A 24499-nucleotide genomic window follows, 5' to 3' on the forward strand; every position below is an offset into this window, starting at 1 on the left:
AGGACCCTGAGGGCTTCACACCCACATAGGCTTAGCACCTAATGGATAGGAGTTTGGGCCTGGGGCTTAGCACCTAATAAGACTCAATCAGAGACACCCAACTTAATTGATATTACCCTCAATCAGCGTCTCAGATCAAAGAGGGGAAAGACTGAGCCTGGGAGAGCAGGGAGGGCAAAATGGCCTGCCTTCCCATGGATCTGGGCTCTGGCCCTTACTCACACCGAACACTGGCTGCCTGCCTGTTCACATTTGACTCCACCCTGATCTTCCTCTTAGAACTGAATCCCCTCCATCATTGCCCAAAACCCATCTGCCTTTATAGCTGACCACAGGCCTGCCTACACGGCCCTCTCTCCTTGGCCCCACCTGTCCCTATCAAAACTGCTTGTAGAGTGACCCACAGAAATCCCAAGTCCTGTCCGACAAGCCGTCCTGGAGCTACCAATGTGTTCTCAGAAATGATTCAGCCACCTCCCATCCTGTGGACAGTCGGGGCCTGTGCAGTGGTAGAGGCAGTCAGGGAAGCTAAGGTTCCACTGGCTGCTGAGGCCTATGCTGGACAACCCACCGTGGACTCATATTTTTGAGCACAATCTTTAGATATATGTAAATACGGCCCATTTTAGGTCACCAGTTCTTGGAGGGAATGTCATTTTTACCTATTGCTTTTATGATGCTGAGTGAGTCACATCTGCACAATTGTAGAGACAACGGACAGGACATCAGTGTGGCACCTTTGGGTTCCCAGAGTACTTTGTATGCATCATCTCCTTTAAGCCTGAAAACAGCCCAGCAAGGCGGGTGCTTCTGCAGGCCCCTTTCGTAGGATCCTGGAGGGAGGAGGGACTTTGGGGGCCCCTGGGCAGCCCCTCATTTGACAGTTGAGAAAGTTGAGACCCAGGGAGGGGAGGTAATTTGTTAGGGGTGGGGGTCACACAATTAATAAGTGTCTGAGGTAGGTTCTGAACACAGATCTTCCTGACTCCACATCCAGTCAGTTTCACTTTTGGTAGCTCTGTCTCAAATGATAGCCAGCCACCTTTGATGTTTCTGTCTCACGGTTGTGCTTTCTTCCTCCTGTCTTATTAATAAAATGCAGTAAACGGCAATGTTACCACTCATGTCAATCATGATGATTTCCATAGTCATGAAAAGCAGATATGCCAACTTAAACAGCAGTTTGGAAAAGATGGCCAAGCTGGGTGTCTTGTACCAGATATTACTGAAGTCAGGAAGGAGGGAAGGAAGGGGGGAGGAAGGAGAGAGGGAGGGAGGAAAAAAGAAAGGAGGGGAGAAAGGAAGAAAGAGAGGGAGAGGGAGGGAAGGAAGGAGGGGAGGAAGGAAGAGAGAGAGGGAGGGAAGGAGGGGAGGAAGGAAGAGAGAGAGGGAGGGAAGGAAGCAAGGGAGAAAGGAGGGAAGGAAGGAAGGGAGGGAGGGAGAAGGAGGAAAGGAAGGAGGGGAAGGAGGGAGAAAAAAAGGAGGAAGGAAGGGAGGGAAGAAGGAAGGGTCCCAGATGTGGGAGAGAGCTTAGGCAGAAGAGAGACACCCACACAAGAGGAAGTGTTGAGTTTGGGAACCCTGGAATGGGCAGCTCATGAAATGGAATAGTTGAATCTGGAAAGACAGGTGGGAGCCCCACTGTGGAGTGTTTCAACCAGGGAACAGAGACCAGAAGACTTTTCCGCAGAGTCATCTCAGCCTCAGGCAGGTGATTTTAGTGTATGGAGGATGGCTTGGGAAGGAGAGAAGCCAGGCAGAGGGAGATCAGAACCAGGCTCATTCGACAGAGACACAACCTCGGTTTCTTTCTTGTCCTAGTCTCATCTGCGGAAGAACGTGCCCGCTTACTCCAGCTCCACGTCGATGGCAGCAGTCATTGGGAATCCCAAGCTCCCTTCAGCAGTCATGGACAGATGGCTGTGGGGTCCAGTACCTTCAGCAGAAGAGGAAGCTTACATGGTGTCCGAGCTGCTTGGCTGCCAGCCTCTGGTGGGCCAAGTAGCCACTAAGGAGAGAGTCATGAGCGCACTGACCCAGGCTGAGTGTGTTCACTTTGCCACCCACATCTCCTGGAAACTGTCTGCCCTTGTCCTCACCCCCAATGCTGACAGCACCCCCGGGGGCAGCCGGAGCTCCTTCGGGAACCCATACACAATTCCAGAGTCCCTGCGCATGCAGGAGGATGCCAGCGATGCTGAGAGCATCTCAGACTGCCCGCCCCTGCAGGAGTTCCTGCTCACGGCCGCCGACATCTTGGACCTGCGGCTTCCAGGGAAGCTCGTGGTTCTGGGCTCCTATCAGGAAACCAGCAGCAGAGTCACAGCCGACGGGGTCATCGGCCTGACCCGAGCCTTCCTGGCTGCAGGGGCTCAGTGTGTCCTGGTGTCCCTGTGGCCGGTGCCGGTGGCCGCTTCTAAGATGCTGATCCACGCTTTCTACTCCTCCCTGCTGAATGGGCTGAGAGCCAGTGCGGCCCTGGGTGAGGCCATGAAGGGGGTACAGAGCAGCAAGCAATTCTCTCACCCATCCAACTGGGCAGGTAGGAGGAACAGGGTCCCAGAGACCGGCAGGGCATCGGGATGGCCTGAGGTGGCCTCCACCAGCCTTGAGCCTCCTGGGCTTCTGGGTGGGGTCTGGTTGTGGAGTAGGGAAAAGGCCCAAATGGGGAGGGCAGAGGGGATGATGTGGTTTTGGAGCAGCCAGGATTTCTTCAAGAGTTTATTCACGGCAGAAACAAATTTTAGATTTGAAGCTAATGACCAGATTTCTGCCTGGTGAGAAGGTGTGAGATTTCATAGCCTTGCCTCATGGCATTGTGACAAGGACTGACCATGTGCTCCCTCAGCCATTGTGACAGCCAGGGCCCCAGAAAATCCCATGGTTCTTAGCATCATTAAACTAAGTCTATTGACAAACCCTTTGTATGGGGCTTTTTCAGCTACAAAGTGCTTCACAAATGTGGGCTCCCCGGAGACAGTCGCCTTGTAAGGATGCACCCTGTTCTGTCTGTGAAGGCACTGAAGGTCAGAGAAGCTGTGACTTTTCCAAGGTCTCAGCTCTAGAGAGTATCTGAGCCAGGACCTAAAGGCAGATCTTCTGACTCACAGAGCCAGAGAAACTCAGAGTGGGAAGAAAGCCCTTCCAGGCACACAGATGCCTCAGTGCTGTCCCCACCCATGCCTCCTGCTCTCTCCCCTGTACCTGACTCACCTCCTGGGAGCCTGTGTACATGAGATAAGGACAAGGGTTTGCCACAGCACAGAGTGGGGGCCTTTCAAGGTAGAGCTCACCTGGGCAGAAAGCTGCTCCAGGAACACGGGGGAACCAAAGATTTGGATGCACTGCCAAAGGCCCAGATGGCATTAGACAATGGCGTGGGGGGTGGGAGTGACCCAGACAGCCTCCACCGGCAGGAAGGAGTCAGGGAGGACCTTGGGTCTGTTCCGTGGGCCCTGAAGTTATACTTGTCCTACTGATGGAGGTTACTGTGCTGTGGACCTAAGTCTGTCTCCATCCCAGGGAGATTCCAGTCTTAGACTCAGCCCTCATGCTTTGGAAATGGAACCAACCCAAGACAGGTCGGGTGGGAAGTATCCCTGGGCATCTGTGTGAGTCACGGTCCCATTGTGAGTGGCTTTGTCACTGTGCCGTCTCCACATTCAGAACAGTGTAAATGTTGCAGCAGCAACAGTGAGGGCGGTTATAGTGATGATAACAATCACTGGCATGTCTGTAGCACTTTAAGGTTTTCAAAGCGCTTTACACATTTGATCCTCATAACAGCCCTGGGAGGAAGGCGCTATCATGTGCCCCATTTTACAGATGAGGAAACTGAGGCAGACAGAGCTTAAGTGACTTGCCCAGGATCACTCAGCTAGGCAGTGTCTGTAAGAAGTTTGTCCTTCTAGAAGCATTTTCCTCCTGACAGCCTGAAATGTAGTTAGCCTGAGTTTTGTTGTCTCCCTTTTACCTGTGAGGAAACTGAAGCCCATTAAGGTTAAATGCAAAAAAACTTTAAAAGGTTAGATGCAGGTTATGGGGCTAGTAAAAGGCAAAGTTAGCCCTTGAACCCAGGGGTTCTGAGTCTCAGGCCAGAATCTAGCCTCCACTGCCACACCTTTAAACATGGCACCCAAGATCAAAGCTGGTGCTTGTAGCATGCTGTAGACAGTAGGATGTGCCCCACACACAGTCGCACACCCAGCGGAGGGACCTCCGTCATGACGACATATTCTACCTGGGCAGCCTCTGATCCTCCAGGGCCGCCACCCCCAGCCACTTTTTCTCCAGCTGGGCAAGGGGCCCTCTTTACGCTGGCAGGCCCCCACTATATGACCTTAATTTGTTGATTGGTTATTCATCATCCTTTTCAGCAAGGTCTAGGCCAGGGGTGGGGAACCTACAGGCCTTGAGGCCATATGTAGCCCTCTAGATCCTCAAGTGTGGCCTTTCAAGGGCCTCGAGGCTGCAGGTTCCCCACCTCGGTCTAGGCCAAGGCCCTTGTGGGCTCCAGGCAAGGTTCAGAAATTGTGCCCTCTTGGTCCTGCTGCCAAGTGGTGGCTTTGGACCATCCTTGTCATACTTGGAGCTAGAAATACAAAAGCAAAAATCCTTGGGTGCTGTGAAAGATGCCTCTGACAGCCTGACCGTTCTGGACATGGGCAGAAAGCCAGAAGGCTTAGTGCCAATGCTTCCCATGCCCATGCTTCATGCATTCTGGGAAGAGACATCCAAGGTCTTTGTGCAGGATTCTAGAACCCTGCATTAACCACAACCCAGAAAAGCGGAACCTGGGAGTCACAGACTTCTAGAACCATAGTGTTTGGGAGCAGGGAGGGATGTTGGAGGTTCTCGAGGACAACTATGAGGAAGACAAAGTTTGGAGAAGCGAGTGAGGGAGTCAGAGTTAGTCACATGGTGGCAGGGGAGCATCAGAGGTAAGGTCTCCCGACACCTGCTTCTGGGCTCTTCCCACTCACCTGTGCCCCCTCGCCAGCCACAGCTGCTCCTTCATTTCCCTCACCCAGTGTGCCGCCGTGACCAAAAATCCAATTCTGCTAGGTGTCACTGAGAAACATGGAAAATCAACCAGACCAAACTGAGCCATGACTCAGCTGATTCCATGATTCCTGGGCAAAGCCAGCCAAATATTCTGTGCCCTCTGATCATTGTGCCCACAGGATCTCTCATGAGAGTCCATGGAAGGTTAGCTCAGACAATCAAGGGGACAGGAAGCATATTCCACCCTCCCCACTCCCCAAAATGAGACAACTTCAGTCTGGAAAGGGGATAGAAAAGCTCAGCGTGCACTGTGATGGAGAGGGTCACTCCAAGGATGAGGGGTCTGGATGAAAAGCCTCTCTTGCAGTTTGCAAACCCTAGGGAATGGCACCTAGGGCTGGTCAGAGAGGTATTGCTCACGGTGCACGTGAGGGGCTGAGAGGGTCTCCGGGGTCCTCGGCCCTGAGTCCTCCCACCCTCCTCGGTAGTGCCTCCCTTCCTGAAATGTCATGTTTCATTTCCTCAAAGAGCAAAGACACATTTAGCCCTGTCTGATGTGTTAGGCAAATGCGGATGACCAGGTAATGGTAGGGGAGAGACTCGAGAAGTTCCTGCCCACCCATCAAGCTCATGGCAGGAGCCTTAGGGACAGGTGTTTCTGAGCTGACCAAGGGAACTCACAGGGCTCTTCCCCCATCTTCCACAGGATTCCTGCTCATAGGCAGTGACGTGAAGCTGAACAGCCCTTCGTCCCTCATTGGCCAGGCCCTGACGGAGATTCTCCAGCATCCGGAAAGAGCCCGAGATGCCCTCCGAGTGCTGCTCCATCTGGTAAGAGGGCAGCTCAGCAGAGACCCTACCCTTCCTCAGGGAGTCTCCGGGCCATTGGGAAGGGTGGGATGGGGGGTCTAGGCCCATGCTGAAGCATAGTGTGGAGATCCCCCGGTTCACAGCAGGCAGAGCATAGAAGATGTCAGGGAAAGAATGTAGGGAGGGTTTTCATCTCAACCCCGCAAGGAAAAAGGTGGCAGCTAGAGACCCAACCTCAGGAAGCTCTTTTCTCCATATAGAAAGAACTCATATTTAAGGCTTACAGAAGGGCTTCCTAGGAAGCCCAAAATATAAGGAAAGTGGTCCTGAAAGTCCCTCATCCCTACACTGGGCAGGAGTGCCCCCCCGCCCCTTATCACATCTCTGTATGTGCTGGATCTCCCCTCCCCACCCCACCCCCAGCAGAACATGAGCCCCTGAGGGCTTTTGTCTCTGTGTCCCTGTACCTGGCACATAGTAGGTGCTTATTACCCTAATCTCCAAGACTTCTAGATGTGGGAATAAAAACTCTGAGAGTGGAAGCCACTTACTTGCTTGTGGTCATTCCAGGAGGGAGTGACAGAGGCCAGACACCATCTGCAGCTCCCGCTCCACTGTGCACTCAGAAGGCCCCCTGGATCTGCTTGGCCTTTCAGGGGACCTTTTTCATGTGGGAAGGGAGCATGGGGCAGGGATGCCCCTGTGCAGCCTATGCAGCTCCAGGAAAGCTGGCGTGGGGCTGGACTGGTCAGGGGACATCCCCTAGAACAGAGTTTACACTGAGGGTACCGTCAGCCAACGTCCTGGCCAAATCCAGCTGCCACTCCTGGTAATGTCAGAGCTTCACTGAATCCCTGCTGTGTTTGGGAGGCAGCTATACCCATTACCCTAAGCTCAGGACCAGACAGGTTTGTCCAGACCTCTCTGAACAAGGAAGAAAACTAATGATGGCTGCATACACCCCCACATCTGTCCCCTGGCCAGGACTTCAGGCTGAGTGTGGTTAGGATATCACTGAGTGTACAGAAGCATGTCAGGCCCTCAGAGTCCCAGAGAGCCCACCCTCCCTGGACAAAGCACAGGACAGTTCTGTGTGCCAGGGAGAGAATGCCTCGGGGCCTGACCGCAGCCCCTCCAGAGGGCCAATTGCTTGCAGTCAGAAGGTCAGTCACCTCCTCCCAGGTTGTGCCCTCAGCAGGAGGGGCTCTGTGACAGAGGCCATGACAGGCCTCAGGGTGGGGAGGGCAGTGGGCAGAAACCCAAGCCCTCCTCTCTATCCTCCCCAGGTGGAGAAGTCTCTGCAGCGCATTCAGAATGGGCAGCGCAACGCCATGTACACATCCCAGCAGAGTGTGGAAAACAAGGTGGGCGGCATCCCCGGCTGGCAGGCACTCCTCACTGCCGTCGGCTTCAGGCTGGACCCTCCGGCCAGCGGGCTGCCCGCAGCTGTCTTCTTTCCAACTTCTGACCCTGGCGAGAGGCTCCAGCAGTGCAGCACCACCATCCAGTCCCTCCTGGGTAAGAAGGGAGCCATGGAAAGGGGGAACTGAGACCCTTCCCTCCCCAACCCCACTGCAGAGGGGCAGGAGGGAGCAGAGACCCTCCACACCCCCTACAGAGTACAGGGGGGAGCAGCAAGGTCAGAGAACCTCCAGGCTGGGCCACAGAAGGCCACTGCCTTGGCTAGAAGGCAGCTCTTAGCCACCATTTGTAAGGTGTAGACAAGGTACAAGGCATTGGGGACCCAAAGGTGACCCGTGCCTCAGCCCCCGCATCCAGGAGCTCCCAGGATGGAGAAGCCTCCACCCTCAGTCTGGCCTTTGTCTCCTCTCATCTGGACAATGGCAGTGCCTGCCTCACGGACAGCCCGGCCTCCAGACTCAGGCCCCCAGAGGGATCATCCTCAAGAGAAGGCCGGTCCCTCTGTGCATGTAGCGCCTCTATGGATTGGCACAAGCCGCCCCTCGAGCCTGGGAATCTTGAGCTGTTATCACAGCTCATGGCTAGCTCCAGGTCCTGCCAGAGGCCTTTGCTGACCGCCCCCCCACCCAGGCCATTATGTTGTGTTCACTTTATAGATTTTTGTGTTAACTTGGCCAAGTACCCATTCCATGAGGGCAGGCACGCTTCACTTTAGCACTGATTAAGAGGTTCCTGGTTGGGTTTTACTGAATGAGGCCTGTGGGCTTGGAGGACTCTTCTCCAGGGGCATACACTGATACCCTGGGGAGGCATGGGGGAGGGGGACTGCCTGGGCTGGGAGGCACAGCCCATGGCACTGTCTAACCCCATCCTCCCCTGCCTTTCCCCCCTCATGTCCTTTGCTCTGTGTTCGGGCTGCACCGAGTGACCAACTCTGCTTCCCAGAGGCAATATCACCCTTGTGGGAGCTGCCTCTGCCTTCAAGGCCTCATTCAGGCGCCACCTCCTCTGGGAAGCCTTCTTTGGTTCTCTCTCCCTCTCCCACCTTACCAGAGTTCTCTCTCTCTGAAACTGCCCCAAAGCCTTTGGCTTCTGACCCCGCCCCCCCCTTCCTTGTCCCTCCAATAGAAGGTAAGCCCTCGAGGGGAAGGACTATTAGGTGCAGAGGGAAGAGCAAAGAATTTGGTGTCAAAAGACCTGAGTTTGAATATGGGCTCTCCCCTGATCACCTTTGTGACCTTGGGTGAGTCACAGATGCATCATTTGCAGAATGAGAGTTGGGGTAGGTTGGCTTTAACCCTGTGACTCAGTTGCCTCATTTTTATCTGTGTGTCCCTGAGTGCCTAGCCAGGTGCCCGGAGGGAGGAGCTGCCTGGTCAGTGCCTCAGCCCCTAGGTCAGCTCACTCCCAGTGTGGTGAAGTCTGCATACATCCCAAGAATATTGGTGGAGCCTTGTCAGTAAGCATCAAGGGCCTTGAGAAAGAGTGCTGAGGCCTGAATTGGCCACAGATGCTTTGGCACCTGGCTGGGGGACAGGCAGCCAGAGGTGGTGAGCAGCCTTCCCCTTCTTGTGACCCCCACTACAGTTAGTTCAAACACCACCGAGTGTGCAATGCACCCATTTTCCAATGATGGAAAAGTCAACTTACACCCATCGGGACTCCTTTGCTGAGGGAAACAGGGACCCTGGGGAGCTGCCCAGGCCCTGGGAGCATCCTTCCAGGCTTCATGTGTCACCCAAGGTGGCCCTAAAATGGTTCATTGTCTGATCATTTCAGGTTTGCCGTCCCCTGCCCTCCAGGCGCTATGTAAACTCATCACTACCTCGGAAGCTGGAGAACAACTCATCAGCCGGGTAAGCAGGGAGCTCAGGCAGCTGGGAGACAAGAGGGTTGGGCTGAAAGAAACAGGACTTGTGTCACCCTGAACACAGCCTCTGTAAAAGCTCGGGTGTGCCCTGGAAGGGAAGGAAGGCCAACCAGGCAGGAACTCTGGCAGGCAGCAGCCCCTCCAAACGAGGGTGGGAGTGGGGGGCAGGGGGAGGGGTGTTCCTACCAGATCACATCCTTCTTAGTGAAAACCCGAATTTCTTCTAAAGGCAGAGAAGTCACCCTGGCGGGGGGTGAGGCTTCTCCCCTCCTTCCCTGACTTTATTTACCCTTCCTTTCTGCCCTGCCTCATCCACCACAGAATCCTTAAGCAAGGATTAGGACTAGCTTACTAGGACAAACAAGCCCACAGCTGGGCTCTCAGGGGTCCTCCTGCAAAGTCCACTATGGCAAAGGCCAAGCCAATGCCCTGTCTTCAGGGAGCCTAGAGTCTAACAGGACATGCCCATGGTACCTAAGGAAGCCCAAATCTGACGGCAGATTTGTAATCACGCCCAAGTCTTGGGCATCTGCACCTGATAAAGAAGAACTTGGTTTGTGATCAAAAAAGGGGGGAAGAAAAGTTTTCCCAATCAGAAGTTCTCCCCTCCTGGAAGATCCCTCAGCCTTGACCTTGTCTCACTCCGTGGTCTCACTCCTTTGCAGCTAAGAGTAATAATGTGCTGCGTTCTTGTGGGAGCATCTGGAGTAAGAGGCGTAGGGGGCCTGGCCCCGGGAAGAACGTTCCGGGAATGGGTCCTTCCTGGCGGCCCAGCATCCACTCACACCCACACCCACACACATACACACTCCTACTCATACACTCAGACTCACACAATCTGCCATACATACTCATGCTCACACACACACATTTACAGTCACATACACACTCATACTCACACATACATACACACACTCACACTCATACCCACACACAGAGGTGTACCGGGCAGGCTGAGGAGAGGGAAAGTTCAGGCCCTTAGTCAACAAAGGCCATAGGACGTTGACAGTCACAAGCAAGGCAGTGTCTAAAGGAGTTTTCCCTGGTGATCTCTGATTAAAAACAAACAAAGCTACAAACACAACCCCCACAGGACCCCAGTCCCTGCAGCCGTCCCTTTGTCCACACTGAGCAGGCCTCTCTTCTCAGTCCTGCCTCCGTATTTCATCCAGGAGTCACCTCTTAGAGGGCTCGCCATGGCCACACAGCCCAGCTCAGGGACTTTCTCTGCATCTTCGGAGATGCCTTCTGAAATTGTGTTCCTTTACACATTTTGACTGGCGCATGGCATCAGCTTTCCTAACAGCAACCAGGAGATAAGGGGGGCAGTGGAAGGAGTCTGGACCAGGGGAAGGTCTGGAAACTGGGTCCCAGAGAAGAACCTAAGGTGACCCAAGGTCTATGGGGCCAGCCTGCCCGAGCCTCTTCTGGAGTTCCAGAGCCAGCTAGATGACGTGTCCACGGTGTCTCTAGAGTCATCATTATACAGAGCTACACTGTTTTCAAATCAGCATGAAAATAGCCCCGATCTTCCCCTGGGTCCCAGAGCATTCTGGGTTTCCCTTTGACCCCAGACAGAACTCTCTGGAGGACAGTGGGTGGGTGGCAGCTGGCCTGGGTCACAGCAAGGTGGGGCCCTTAGACTATCCACAAGAGGGGAAGCTTCCCGGTTTGGCTGCTCCCGTCCCGTCCCCATTTTGTCCCTCCTGCCTCTGTCTCCCTTCCCTGACTGTTCCCCCTGCACACGCTATGATGTGGCTGCTGGTCTGTAGGCCCAATGTGGAGCTTGCTAATGGCAGTGGGCTGTTCATGGGCGCAACAAGCTATGCTTGAGTCTAAACTACCTTCTCTCTCTCTTTCTCTCTCTCTCTCTTTCTTTCTCTTTCCTTTTCTTATAATCTGCTGGCTGAAGGCTGTTAAAAATATGGTTGGAATGGTGAGTACCCCTCTAAGTAGCAGCCGTGATCCAGGTGAGCCCAAAAAACCCCTCCATCCCCAATGTGACCTCCGGGAGGCATTTGCTGAGAGACTCATTAGTCTGTAGAGAGTACCTTCTTAAGATGGGCTCCACAGACCCCAGGGCCCATGAACTGGGAGGAGAAAGAAACACTCTCTTGGTTTTCACTGATCTCACCCTGGCATTGGCAGCAGACACGGCTCTGAGGAAGGGTGGCCAGCGGACACCAGCACCCAGGATGTCAGGAGTCCCTGTGTAGAGAGGTGCTGGGTCCTGCAGGCTGATGAGGAATCCCAGCCCCCGTGTGGCCGAGGCTGCATCCCCAAGGCCTCTCACTGCACAGGCCCCCTTCTCCTTTCACTGTCTGTGCCTCCTCTTTCCTCCTTAGTCTGTCTTTGGTTTGATTGCTAAGCTCCATGCAGATCCTGAGGGAACTCGAGCCTTTGGTCCATTCTGGGATTTTAGAAATAAGAGCTGCCCACTCCTACCTATTCCCCTCAGTTCTAGGGGTCTGAGACTGAAACCAGGAAACCTAAACTCTTCCAGAAAACTTGCTTGTTTTCACATGACCATCCTGGCCTTCACTGGCTCCTGCTTAGGGCTCCTCCTGAGGTCCTAGTGTGGAGAACACTTTCTCACGATAGTGAGGTAGATGACCATGCACACAGCCTTGCCCAGGCTTGGGGGCTTTGGCATTTCTTCCGCCTGGACACTGCAACGTCAGGGTTCAGCTAGGGACCAGCCATTGTCTGTCCTGCCACGGTTCTCTGAATCCTCACTGTCCACCAGAGGGGGTGAGCATGGGGCAGAGGCCCGGCTTCCTCCCAGAAGTTGGGGGGCCAGCCTCAGCTCTTACACCTCTGCCCCAGTCAGCCTCAGAGTTGTCACTTCCTCTCACCTGCCCCAGCAGGGGGTGGTCATAAGTCCATCCTTCCAGGGTGTCAATGGAGAAGACATGAGAAAACCACAAGAGCTCCCTGTCAGTAGTAGACTCCATTGCTTTGGAGCCCATCGGTGGAGGGCCTCAAGCTCCCATCTTCCACCCCCGGGGGCTCTGTCTTTGGAAAGACTTTTTAGAGCTACCACCCCCATGCCCAGCATGGCCAGTCTCATTGTGATGAAAATGGTAGCAGGGCTACAGATGAACTGAGGGCTGGGCTGGGCTAGGCTGGGCCGGGGAGGAGCCTGTGGAGGCCTGGCCACTGCTCACATCACTCCCCTCTCTCAGCTCCACCAGGTCTTGGTCCAGCTCCAAGCCGGAGAGAAGGAACAGGACTTTGCCTCGGCTCCGATCCAAGTCTCCATCAGCGTCCAGCTCTGGCGACTCCCGGGCTGTCACGAGTTCCTGGCAGCCCTAGGTAAGAAAACGTTTCCTTCTTTGGCTGATTCATTCCCCAGTTTCCAGCTTCTTCCTCTCCTTCCTTCACTGAGAGATGCTTGATGTCGCAGAACGCTGGGCACTTCCTGAGTTCAAATCCAACCTCAGACACTTCCTAGCTGTGTGACCCTGGGCAAGTCATTTAACCCTGCCTGCCTTATTTTGCTCATCTGTAAAATGAGCTTGAGAAAGAAATGGCAAACCACTCCAGTACATCTGCCAAGAAAGCCCCGAGTGGGGACACGGAGAGTTGGACACGACCAGAAAACAACTGAACCACATTTCTTTTCAACATTATCTTGGGTTATTGATACTTTGTTTTAAAATCCCCATCCTGGTGATTCTGAGGCTTCAGCAAAACTTACCATAAGCCCCTGATTTCGCCTCAGTCAAATTCCTTATTTTCACTCATTCTTTCAGAAACATTTGTTGGATTTTGGTGTGGTAGAAGCCCAGCGTAGCCCCCTTGGCCTAGATGGTGAATCCCCCCAGGTCAGCAGTGATGCTGGAAGCAGATAAGCAGATAAACTTCCCAGTTAGTGCCAAAGACTTGTTTCTTCTCTTGTTTTCCTGTTAACTCATGAGGAAAGGCTGAGCCAAGAGCAGCTGCTCCCCCTGGGGAAGTCCCTGTGCAGGCTTGCCTGCTGGTACTGTGGAGGTGGGCCCCCTCCCCACCCCGAGCCTGACGGGCCACCTCATGGCCACGTACTTCAAGAATCTGGGCCTTTCAACTGAATGGACAAAACTTTCCCCCTTTTAAGAAAACGAAACACTTACAACAAGTTCTCCATTCCTATAAGCCAGGATTTGCTGAGATATACATAGTCCCCACACCAGAATTTCTTGGGCCTCCTAAATAAAAGGTAACCCCCTTTTTCCTTTCTTCACCTTTGCCTTTGTAAGCAGACTGAGGATGTAGGCCTGATTTCTGAGGACTGTCTAAAGACCGATAAAGATAATGACAAATGTTATTATAACTGACAGTAAACAAATAGAATTTGCAAAACAGGTTACATGCATTGTTCCATTTGGGGGCCATGGCAGCCCTCTGAGAGAGGTGCTACAGGTATTTCACAGATTCCTCTTCCACAGATGGGGAAGCTGAGGCTCAGAGAGGTATAGGCTAGGAAGTGTCAGAAGCAAAGTCTTCCTCACCCCTGAGATGCTGCCTTTCACTGGCCAAGGGAAATTCCGGCTTCTCGAACCCACTTCTTCCCAATCTTTAGTGGTTGGTGAACTTGTATGACTGTGGCAAACAGCTCCAGGCACCATCGAGGCAATTTTCTTAACCATTCGAGCCATCCAGCCATAAAACGGGCTGGTTTGACTTCATGAGTTAGTGGGTTATAGTATATGGGGGAGGCGCTGATCGGGAGGCCCCAGATGGGTCTGCCATGGCCTCCTGCACCCCAGAGGGGCAGGTAACAGGGACAACACGGTGTAAAAACATCTGTCAGTCAAACTGGCTAGAAAGAGAGTGCCTTGATGCCCTTGTAAAAGGTGTGAAGAAATCTTCAGTCAACCCGTCCGTCAAGGATGGAAAGACTGGAGAAAGGGCACCATCTGATGGAGGTCAGACGTGGCCTCAAGAGACGAGAATGGTATCTAAAACCTGCAGTCCAGTGAACTTGGTTGCTTCCTGGCAGAAATCTAAGGAGTCTAGCAAGGCCCTCAATGGGCTCCTCGGCCATTTGCCCTGTTAGACACGTTGTCTCCCTTGTTAAAGTGAAAGGTGTATGGAAGCAGAAACTGGTTTTGTTTTTGTCTTTTTATCCCTAGCACCTGGCACGCAGCAAGTGCTTAATAAATGCCTGTGGATTGCTCTCATGCTATTCTTATGAAAAGAATGTGGAGAGATAATAGTTAGGTGGCCTCAAAACTGGTCAAATGCTAGACCTACAGAGGAGTCAGTAAAGGCTCAGCACCCACTCGAAGGGAGAGCATGAGTGGAGTGGCGCAGCCTTATGGTGCAGGGTCAGATGATTTAAAGCCAGGAGGGATTAGTAACACACCAGATGACAGAATGAGGATCCAAAACAAGAATGTTGGGATGAATTTAATAATGTGTAATTTATCTGGGATAAATTTCAAGTCACTTACCTTTACAAGTGCTACATGATAGAAGAGTGGTTAGATGGTAATTCATCTGAAAAAGATCTGGGGGCTTTCAGTGGATCACAAGTGGGATGTGGGTCAGCCATGTGAAATGAAGCTCCAGTAAGCTTCTGCTTGAGCTGAAGAGAGGCATCATGTCAGGCTTGAGGCAAGTAACAGATCTCTGTAGTCTGCCCTGGTCAGACCTTGGCTGGTGTCTTGGGCTCATTTCTAGGCACCACATTTTAAAATGGGCATTGACAGACTGGAGTTTGTCTAAAGCAGTGTCCAGCGTGGCATAAGGCCATGTGATGATCAGCTGAAAGAGAGGGGGACATTTAACTTAATTTGGTGAAGAGAAGACTTAGGGGAGGGGAGATGGGGGGACAGATAATAGAAGGACTTGTTCTTAGGTTTTCTGCTCATCCCCCAGGGCAGGACCAGGAGCTTCGGTTAGAAATTGCAAAGAGACAAATTTAGGCTTGAAGTCAGGCGGAATTTCCTAACAATTAGAGTCCTCCACAAGTGGAGGGGGCTGCTTAGGAGGTTGTGGGTTCCTCCATAGCAGAGGTTTTCGAGAAGCTGGAGGATACGTGTAAAGAGCATTCTTCCACACTAGATGGCCTCTGGGGTCCCTTCCAAGGCTGAGGTGCTGAACCCCCTTTGATGGGGCTTTTTAAGCAAAGTTCGGGAAGTCTTGGGGGGAGATTCATGCATAGGATCAAGGACTGGACCAGAGAGCTTAGAAGGAAGGTTCCTTCTGACCCTAAGATTGGATCTGGAACTCATGATATAGTGGAGAGGATGCTGCATTTGGAATCTGGAGACCCAGGTTTGAATCTCAGCTGTGACACCCCTCACTGCCTGAGTGACCATGGGAAACTCACAAAGCCTCTGGGGCCTCAGTTTCCTCTTCTGTCAAATGAGATGGGACCTTTTCTAGCTCATCAGCCAGTGATCTCCTCCAGCCCTCAGAGCTAGACAGAACAGAAAGACACACACACACACATACACACACACTCTTGTGAAGGGCCTGGCACCTCTATGGTCCCTGCAGCCCCGCTGTAAACTCTGGTTGAGCCTTTGCCCCTCTGTGACTACAACTGGCTTCATAGGAGGGTTTTGGGACACAGAGAAATGTTCCTTCCTAAGGCTCCAAGCTACGACCTCCATCAGCTGATACCAAACAAAGCTGTCCAGGAGCCCAGAAGTTATTCCTCTTGGGGCAAGACAAGCAAGGCAGCAGGTTCTGACCGAAGTGGCCACTTTGTCCGGACTGTTGATCATCTCTCAGCCCTCTCTTCCCCTCCCCCCACTTTCCATGAGGCCCAGCCCTGGCACTGTTTATTGTTATTCTTGTTTTAATCCAGTTCCAGGACACATTTCTACAGATTTCAGGGATTGTTTATTCTCGAACTCACATAGGAAAACTTTTCATAGCAACCAGAGCCCTAGGCAGCTGCTGTGCTGAACCCTGGTGTCTAGGGACTAGCTCTGCTTCACTGCTCTAGGACTTCGAAGGCTTAAAAGGAAAAAAAAAAGAAACAACTATCGTGGTTTTCTTGATCATGTCTTTTCTGTAAACTCTGAGTCATGAAATCTCTCACTAGGGGATACCGGTGTCAATTCAGTCCCAGACAGTCAGAGTTTGTTCTTGTGTTTCTTTGGGTGTCTGCCCGCTTAGAGGCTTAGACCCTGCAGCTACAGCGGGTGGGCCAGCCATTACCTGACTATGCCAGCCTTCATCCCAAGTGAAAAGAGGAGGTGAGCCCAGGACAGGAAAGCAACATCATCTCCTTTGGACAGGAGAGCCTTCTATAGAGCTGAAGATGTTTGCTTTACCAAGAACTGTTCTATGGCAAAAGGTTCTGGATCCTTCCATCACTGTCCATCCATGGGCTTTAGTGCAGTGCTGGGGACTTTTCTGTTTCACCAGCGTTGGATGCCTGGGCTTTTCATAGATACATTCATTCTCTGTCTCTGTGTCTCTGTCTCTGTCTCTCTCTCTCTCTCTTTCTCCCTGTCTCTGTGTGTCTGTCTCTCTGTCTCTGTCTCTCTCTCCCTGTCTCTGTGTGTCTGTCTCTCTGTTTCTCTCTCTTTCTCCCCCACCCCTCCCTCCACCCCTTTCCCTTTCCTGACTCAGCATTTTCTCTGGCTGTCCCCCACAGAATGATCATCCTCCTCTTCTCCACCTCCTGGATTCTCCAGCTTCCTTCAAATCCCAGCTAAAATGCCACCTTCTGTGGGAAGCCTTTCCCTACACCTCTTAATTCCAGTGCCTCCTCTCGGTTAATTATCTCCTATTTAGCCTGTATACAGCTTGCTTTGTACGTATTCATTTGCATATTGTCTCCTCCATTGGATTGTAAGCGCTGAGTACAAGGCTGTCTTTTGCTTTTTTTGTATCCCTAGAGCTTAGCACAGGGCCTGACATGAAGCAGGGGCCTGCTAAATGTTTGTTGAGTCTCTCTCTCTCTCTCTCTCTCTCTCTCTCTCTCTCTCTCTCTCTCACACACACACACACACACACACACACACACACACACACACACACACTTTGCTTCCTGCCTATTTGTTTGGTTTGTTCATTTTCCCCTTGGGAAGTCAGGAGGCTGATATCAGCCCAGGAGCCAGTGTCCAGCTGAGGGACTGTTCCATCCTCCTTACCTACCATGAGCATTACACTCAAGCTTTGACAGGAGGCACCAGCTGGGCCATGGCATTTTTTTAGATTATTTCAGCCGCGGTGATGAGGTTCCCCCGCTGGCACTGATCCTTTAGGGCCCCATCCGGTAGCACCTGTACCCATTATGATTTGTAGAGACACACTCCTTGCCTTCAAGTCACTTACCACCTGCAACAGATAAGGCGTGTACTTGTCCACACAGAGGCAGTTTAAAAAAAGTATATCGTACCAAGTACTAACCACATCCCTCTGTGTCATGTGTGAACTGCCCCATATATCGGCTCTCCTCTAAAAGAATAGGTTGACATTCTTGCAAATATGTTTCGTTGTAGAAAGAACTGTATCTTGGCTCGCCTCTTGTTACCTGGTATCTTGGACAACTCACTTCTTGAATTTTCTCCACCGTAAAAGAAAGGGGCTGAGCCAAGCTCAAAGGCCCCTGCAACCCTCAGTCTTATTGGTTTAAAAGATTTTAATATTTACAGCTGTGTGAAGACACAGACTAGGAAATCTGTGCTTAGGCCAAGAGAAGGACAGAAATAGAGCTGACCAGTGGCCTCAGTGAAGTTGGCCAGTGAGGATGGCGTCCCCAGGGACAATAGGACAGAAGTCCATTGTGTATGCTGTGGGTGAAGTGGACAGCTCCTTCTTGTTAGCATTTGGGGCCAGACTTTCCCTATGATCTAAGGAAAATAAAATCTCCAGCCAAGGGGTCAGCCTTTATTTCTCTCCTTGATTTAGGAGGTAAATCCTATGCTACGAACAGTGAAAGCGAAAGGTGGTAGAAGTGGGTTTGGAGAAGGCGATGAACAAGGTGACAGGCTGATGAGCAGGAGGCACCTAAGGAAGTTGTAAGAGGACTAAACCTTCCCGGTAGACATGGATTTCTTTGCTGTCTCTTCCTCTAGGTTTTGACCTCTGTGAAGTTGGCCAGGAAGAGGTGATTCTAAAAACTGGAAAACAAGCAAATCGACGAACCATCCATTTTGCTCTCCAGTCCCTGCTGTCTCTCTTCGGTAAGATGGGGCCCACTTGTCACACGTGGCTAAGTCATAGGTACCAGGAAAGTAGTGCTTCTGCCCATCCAAACACGTGCTGGGTCCTGAGCATCAATCATTAGGGACCATTTGTGGCCACCAGAGAGGTTTCTTAACATATCCCGATTTGTTCTTTAGAGTGTGTGCTTCTGTGAAATGCATTTTCACAAGTGGTCATATTTTTCACAACATTGTAGAAAGCATGCTCTTATTTCTCATCACTGTCTTCTTTACATATAATAATCGTTAACTGTCCATACCGGCATGCCCCCCCCCCCCCGCGACACACACACACACACACACACACACACACACACTCTCTCTCTCACACACATACACACACATACTCTTGCATACATGCACACACATACACACACACACTGGTGCTTATGAAAGACAGTCATAAGTGCTCCCCATGTTAGTGCTAAGTTGTAGCTTGAGTTTAGGCTTCGGGTGCTAATGGACGGCTGGTTTTATTTAGATTCCACAGAGCTCCCCAAACGCCTTAGCCTCGACAGTTCCTCGTCGCTGGAGTCTCTAGCATCGGCCCAGTCCATCTCCAACCAGGCTCCCTTGGGGTATCCAAACCCCCCGTTTTCCCCCACTTGCCCGGAGAGTGTTGCATCTGACGCCATCTCCGTGTACAGTCTCAGTTCCATTGCCTCTTCCATGAGTTTTGTTTCCAAGCCTGAGGGCACACTAGAAGGTGTAGGGTCCAGAGGACGGCAGGATGGTGAAAAGCCCAAGAACACTTACCCCCAGAGGCCTTCAGCCCCAAGAAGCCAGCTGTCTCCACAGACCAGTGCTCCAGGAAGCAAAGAAGAAGAAGAATATGAAGGATTTTCCATCATTAGCAATGAGCCTTTGGCAACTTACCAAGAAAATGTAAAGCTGAGATTTTCACCAGATCCCAAACAGTCCAAAGTTGGGACCCCTGGGGGTGTTAAAATATCTGTCAGCTCCAAAGGGAGCATAAGTACCCCCAATTCTCCTGTTAAAATGACTCTTATTCCCAGTCCAAACTCACCTTTCCAAAAAGTTGGAAAACTTGCAAGTTCTGATACTGGGGAGTCAGACCAATCTAGCACTGAAACCGATAGTACTGTTAAATCCCAAGAAGAAAACCACCCAAACCTTGATCCACAAGAATTGGCCCAGAAAATTCTGGAAGAGACCCAGAGTCACCTCCTTGCTGTGGAGCGCCTTCAGCGCAGCGGCAGCCAGGTGGCCCAAAGTGCCCATCCGGAAGATGGGGCTTCCACCCCAAGCAGCGCCCCTTGTGCATTCAGAGCTTCAGAGACGAGCGCGTTCAGCAGGCCCCTCATCTCCAGCCAGAAGAGCCAGCGATCGTCCCCAGTGACCGGGAGACCAAAGCCACCCACGAGGAGCTCGTCCCTCCAGAAGGTGAGCTCGGGCTACAACAGCCCCACGACCTCGGAAGTGTCCGCGAAGGAAGGCGTGAGCCAACACAGCGGCCGACCCTCCCCAAGCACAGACTCTCCTAGCTCTTTAACAGACCAGCCTCACTTTAAGTTAAAGTACCCCAGCTCTCCCTACAGCTCCCACATTTCAAAGTCACCGAGGAACGTCTCTCCAAGCTCAGGACATCAGTCACCGGCTGGCAGTGCCCCTTCCCCTGCTCTGTCTTACTCTTCTGCGGGATCAGCCCGCTCCAGCCCTGCCGACGCCCCTGATCTAGACAAGCTGAAGATGTCGGCCATTGACGAGAAGGTGCAAGCGATCCACAACCTGAAAATGTTCTGGCAGAGCACCCCGCAGCCTCCCCCGGGCCCCGTGAAGATATTACGCGGGGCTCCAGGAACGATGACTTCCAAAAGGGACGTGCTGAATTTGCTCAATTTATCCCCCCGCCACAGTAAGAAGGAGGACGGCGTGGACAAGCTGGAGCTAAAAGAATTATCTCTGCAGCAGCACCCGGCGTCTCCACCCGCCAACCCTCCCAATGGCCACAGACGCTCAGACACCACCACCCTGACCCCCTCCCCTGTGCCGTCCAGCGGCACCCCGGGGGCCATGCGACCCTTGAGACTGCCCTCCGGCAATGGCTACAAGTTTCTCTCTCCTGGGAGGTTTTTCCCGTCTTCCAAATGTTAAAATGTCTCTCAAACCAGTCAACTCCAGCCACAGTCCCATGGAGGGTCTTGGGTTCGCTTCTGCCTACTTGCCTCGTTCAAGTTTTGCTAAAGACGCGATGAGCTCTGCGATGGGCGCTGCCACAGGGCAACACAGCCAATTCCCTCGAGCAGGGCCACCGAGCTCATTTCAGCTCCCGACCACCCAAAGCCAGGATGGACTTGGCGGCCAGTGCCTGGGATCTGAGGGAAGTCTCCACACCCTTCACCAAATGTTAACCTTTGAACTTGCTGATTCTCATCCTTGGTATGACTCTGCAGGAGGATTTTTATACAGAAATAGTTCATGCTCTGGGGTGGGAGGGGAGAGGAAAGGGAGCACCTATTTTGCTAAGAGGTATATATGCCGTACCTTTTGTACACAAATACAGATAGATTTTTGTAAGGCCTCCGGGTGCTGGCAGAAGTGGTATATATACACTTTTTCTTAGTCAAAGCCTACATGGAAGTGTTATATTAGCCAAAAATAGAATTATGGTAAGAAGATGCCAATGATTTGTAATTAAATTATAGAAGTTTGGGCCTCATAGTCTTGTAATTTCACAGCAACGATGCAATAATTCAGGTTAAACTGCGCTTCCACTCTGAACTTCTGTCAGTTACTAACTGTCCCTTTGGGCCCCGTTGTCAGCCAAACTTGAATTTGCTCAAAATTCAAGAAACAACCTTATCCAGGCATTTTAGAGCTATGCAAATAGGATGAAAATGCAACTTTTGTGCTTTTGAAACATTTTGGGCCTTTTTTGTACTTGGGTAACTAGAAACAACTTGGTTTTATTAATAATGATAACACTTTACATTTATACAACACTGTTGTTTTTTAAAGCTCAAAAAGTTTTCTAAAAAGTGTCTAAAAATTCTGAATGCTCATCAACAAGGAGTGGTTTGAATTCCTCCATTTTGTTAGAAGCAAAAGAAAGTTGTTTGGCGCAGTAGGTGTAACCAGAGGAGTGTGGTATTCCGGCCCCTGCCCCCAGTCTAGCACTCCCCCTCTATCCCTGGCCACTTCGAGGTCTCTTATTCTGACTCCGAGCCTCCCAGATTCCATGTGATCTGTCCGTTGACAAGGTCAGGATTCACACAGTGTAGGCTGGGCTGTGGAGGAGCACTCCTGTCTCACTCTTTCCCAGGAGAGCTCCCCTGCAGGACATTGGCTTGTTTGAATGCCCATGAGATGTGCCTGTATCTGGCACACCCATCAGAATGGATCAGGAAGGAGGAGCAGGAGGGAGAGATGGGACAGGGCATTTCTGCAGCTCCAAGGTCACCACTGGAGGAGAGAAGAGGTGCCCTACTGAAGGGAATATTAGCTAGGGATTGTAGGCATCAGTCAAGAAAAGAAATGCCCCCAGATCATCATGTCAATGTAGTGTTAAGGTAGAGAATTTAAATATGCTAACAAGAGTGAAAATCCCACCATTGTCCTTCTCTTTGGGCCTCACAGAACATTGGATGCCATCACCCCTGACATATGGCAAACACCTTGTGATAGTTGGATGGGGGACTTGAGTCAAGATGCCTGGGTCCTACCTTCACTTCTCGCACTGAATCACTTTATGCCCATAAACAAGCCACTTAGCCTGACTGTGCCTCATTTTATCCATTTGTAAAATGGATGGAATACTATTGGCCTGATTCATATTTTTCACACTAGGAAGTTTTCAGAAAAAAATGTGTCTGAGAAGTATAAGGTAGAGAGCTAATCATTTTAAATTCTCCTCCTGAACACAATCCATGTAGGGGTTTGTTGTTTTTGTTTTTGCATTTAAAATCACTGTAGCCATGTCAATGAATGCAAACTCTAAATCCTTAAATACGAAGGCACATGTTTTGTAAGGACTCAAGCAACAGATGAGGTTGGTCCAGCCACAGAAAAAAGCCAAATTTGCAGCACTGTGTATTTGGCTAACAAAACGAGATCTGAAACATGAAAAAATTAGTGTGGAAGTCAAAGGAGAGGCTGTCATGTGGGCATTTGGTCATATGGCTGGTTCCCCTACCATCCTCTTGTGACCAAGCACCAAAATAAGGAAGTCACTGCCCCTCCCCTCATCCAGAAGGGGCAGGCCATCTGGGGGAACGCCTATGACCGCTGCAATTGTTTCCAATGGAAATAATACCTGGTGTTAACCTAGCCAGCTGAGAGCACTGTTGTTAAACATCACAGCTTATGTTTAAGGCCACTGTCCTGGGCAGCATTGCCATGGATGGGGACAGTTTTCATGGTTAGTAGCCAAAATGGTGTATGCAACTCTTAGCCCCCGATGAAAACTTCAGATGTGAAATTCAAAGTCATGAAAGAAGAACGGGAACGTTTCCAGATAATGCCATAGAATCGGGGCCACTCGGCTCCCTTTGCAGAGCTTCCTTCTGAGAAATTTTACACTGGTAAAAATAAGTATAAAGTTACAAAATACAGTTGAGTTGCTAATATAAAGTAAGCTTGGGATGAAGTATGCAATTAAGGCCGCATGAAGATTTGGCATTGACTAAGATGGTTGTGTGTAAATGATGAAAATGAACTCTATTTGGAATGATGCTTAAAGCCACATTTGGGAGTTGGATTTCCATTAATAATGTGTGACATTGTCATACCGTGTATATGATTGACTGGCATTAATGTGAATTCTGAACCTGCATTTCCCCACACGGACAGCAGTCCCCTTGTCCTCCTTCCTTGGGTGGGGCAAGCGGAGCCCCAGCACGAGACAGGGACCAGATTTGGGGAGCCAAAATTCCCTGAAAGAATTCTATTTTCCGTTTTGCAGATCATGGCACTTGGATGGGGTTTTGTTTTTTTGTTTAAAGCCAGGAAGGTGAAATGCCCTTCCTGAATTATGCTTATACCAATCGCAAATTATAATGTCACTGAATAAGCAATGCAGGTCTGCTCCTCCCGATAAACTTAGCCCAGAGACAAAACTGAGACAGTAAGACTACTGTACTTGCTGTTCCACACATGTGCTTTTTCACATATATCCTGATTCTACCAAGTAAAGTATCTTGTTACTCTGGTGATCTTTGAGCATAGTGAAAATAGTAAGAACCAGCCTCGAAAAATAAAAATAAAACCTCGTCATATGATCCAGACCAATGTATCTCAGTGACAGATTTCTCTCTTCACCCCCTAATTTAATAAATGGCACACAGTGAAAACTGCCAGGGTAAAACTGTGATAATGAATCGCTGCTCGTTGCCGGTAGGCGTGCTCCGTCTCCTGTCTGTCTCCCTGTCTGTCCTGTCTACACAAAGCCCACAAAGAGAACTGTTTCCAGTTCAGGTGGAAGTCATCATCAGGAATGTTTTTAGTAAGTAGGAGAAAAGTGCAAGTGGAATCGCATTCATACCACCCTTTGCTGTTTTGTCTAAAGAGACTGGCCATGTGGTTTGTGAACTGAGCCCTCGTTTCTGCCGGATCCTTCAAAGATGTTAAACTCAAGGATGATCACTGGTCAATGGTAGTCCGTCTCCAGGCGCGTCCCCCAGGTAGCAGCCCCCCCTTGTATGCAGTGTTAGCCATGTTTGGCCTGCGTGGACTTTTTTTTTGTAAATTACACTCTGTGTTTCCAGACAGCATTAAACTTTTTATATTATGAAATTTACCATGTAAAAAGAATTTCATATTTTTATTGAAATTGCTAAGGCATTTGGCCTTCTCCCTTTGTGATTTCAGTGTCTATTAAAAGCATGAGCTCTCTCAGTTCTCCGTGTCATGTTATATAATACTCTGTGTGTTCTCCAGGGTTCTAGAGGACTCTCTGAGTAGCCAACAGTACCAGATGAGCCGGCAAGCATTAATGCCAACTCTTAAATTTCTTTTGACTTTGAGCCTTCCTTTGCATCACAGTATCCGACCTCTGTAAAATTTCCTGTTGCTCCAAGTCCCGTCACTGGGTTGCAGAATATTTAAAGCTGAGGTAATGCCACTCCCCTCAGCAGAAATAGAAACTGAACTCCTAGTATGTCCTGGAAACCATACTGGGTGCTTGGGGGTGAAGTGTGGCTGTTCCTGCCATTGAGAGACTGCCAGGGAGACAGGGCCTACCTGTGTGTCACAAGCCAGTATTCAATGTCAGATGGAAGATCAT

The 24499-nt window shown here is 50.9% G+C and overlaps 1 protein-coding gene across 1 annotated transcript in view; it reads left to right on the top strand.

Moving 5' to 3' along the window:
* The window catches only part of TTC28 (tetratricopeptide repeat domain 28), a 330631-nt gene extending 306520 nt beyond the window's left edge, over positions 1–24111 (top strand). Inside the window, exons 15-22 of the mRNA XM_036760398.1 lie at positions 1822–2542; positions 5711–5835; positions 7101–7332; positions 9016–9092; positions 11019–11042; positions 12292–12421; positions 18130–18237; positions 18740–24111. Of these exons, the coding sequence (XP_036616293.1) occupies positions 1822–2542; positions 5711–5835; positions 7101–7332; positions 9016–9092; positions 11019–11042; positions 12292–12421; positions 18130–18237; positions 18740–20373 (3051 nt within the window). The 3' untranslated portion in view covers positions 20374–24111. The remainder of the gene's footprint in view (positions 1–1821; positions 2543–5710; positions 5836–7100; positions 7333–9015; positions 9093–11018; positions 11043–12291; positions 12422–18129; positions 18238–18739) is intronic.
* Positions 24112–24499: the final 388 nt, after the last annotated feature.

Source organism: Trichosurus vulpecula, chromosome 1, assembly GCF_011100635.1.
Source record: "Trichosurus vulpecula isolate mTriVul1 chromosome 1, mTriVul1.pri, whole genome shotgun sequence".
NCBI lineage: Eukaryota > Metazoa > Chordata > Mammalia > Diprotodontia > Phalangeridae > Trichosurus > Trichosurus vulpecula.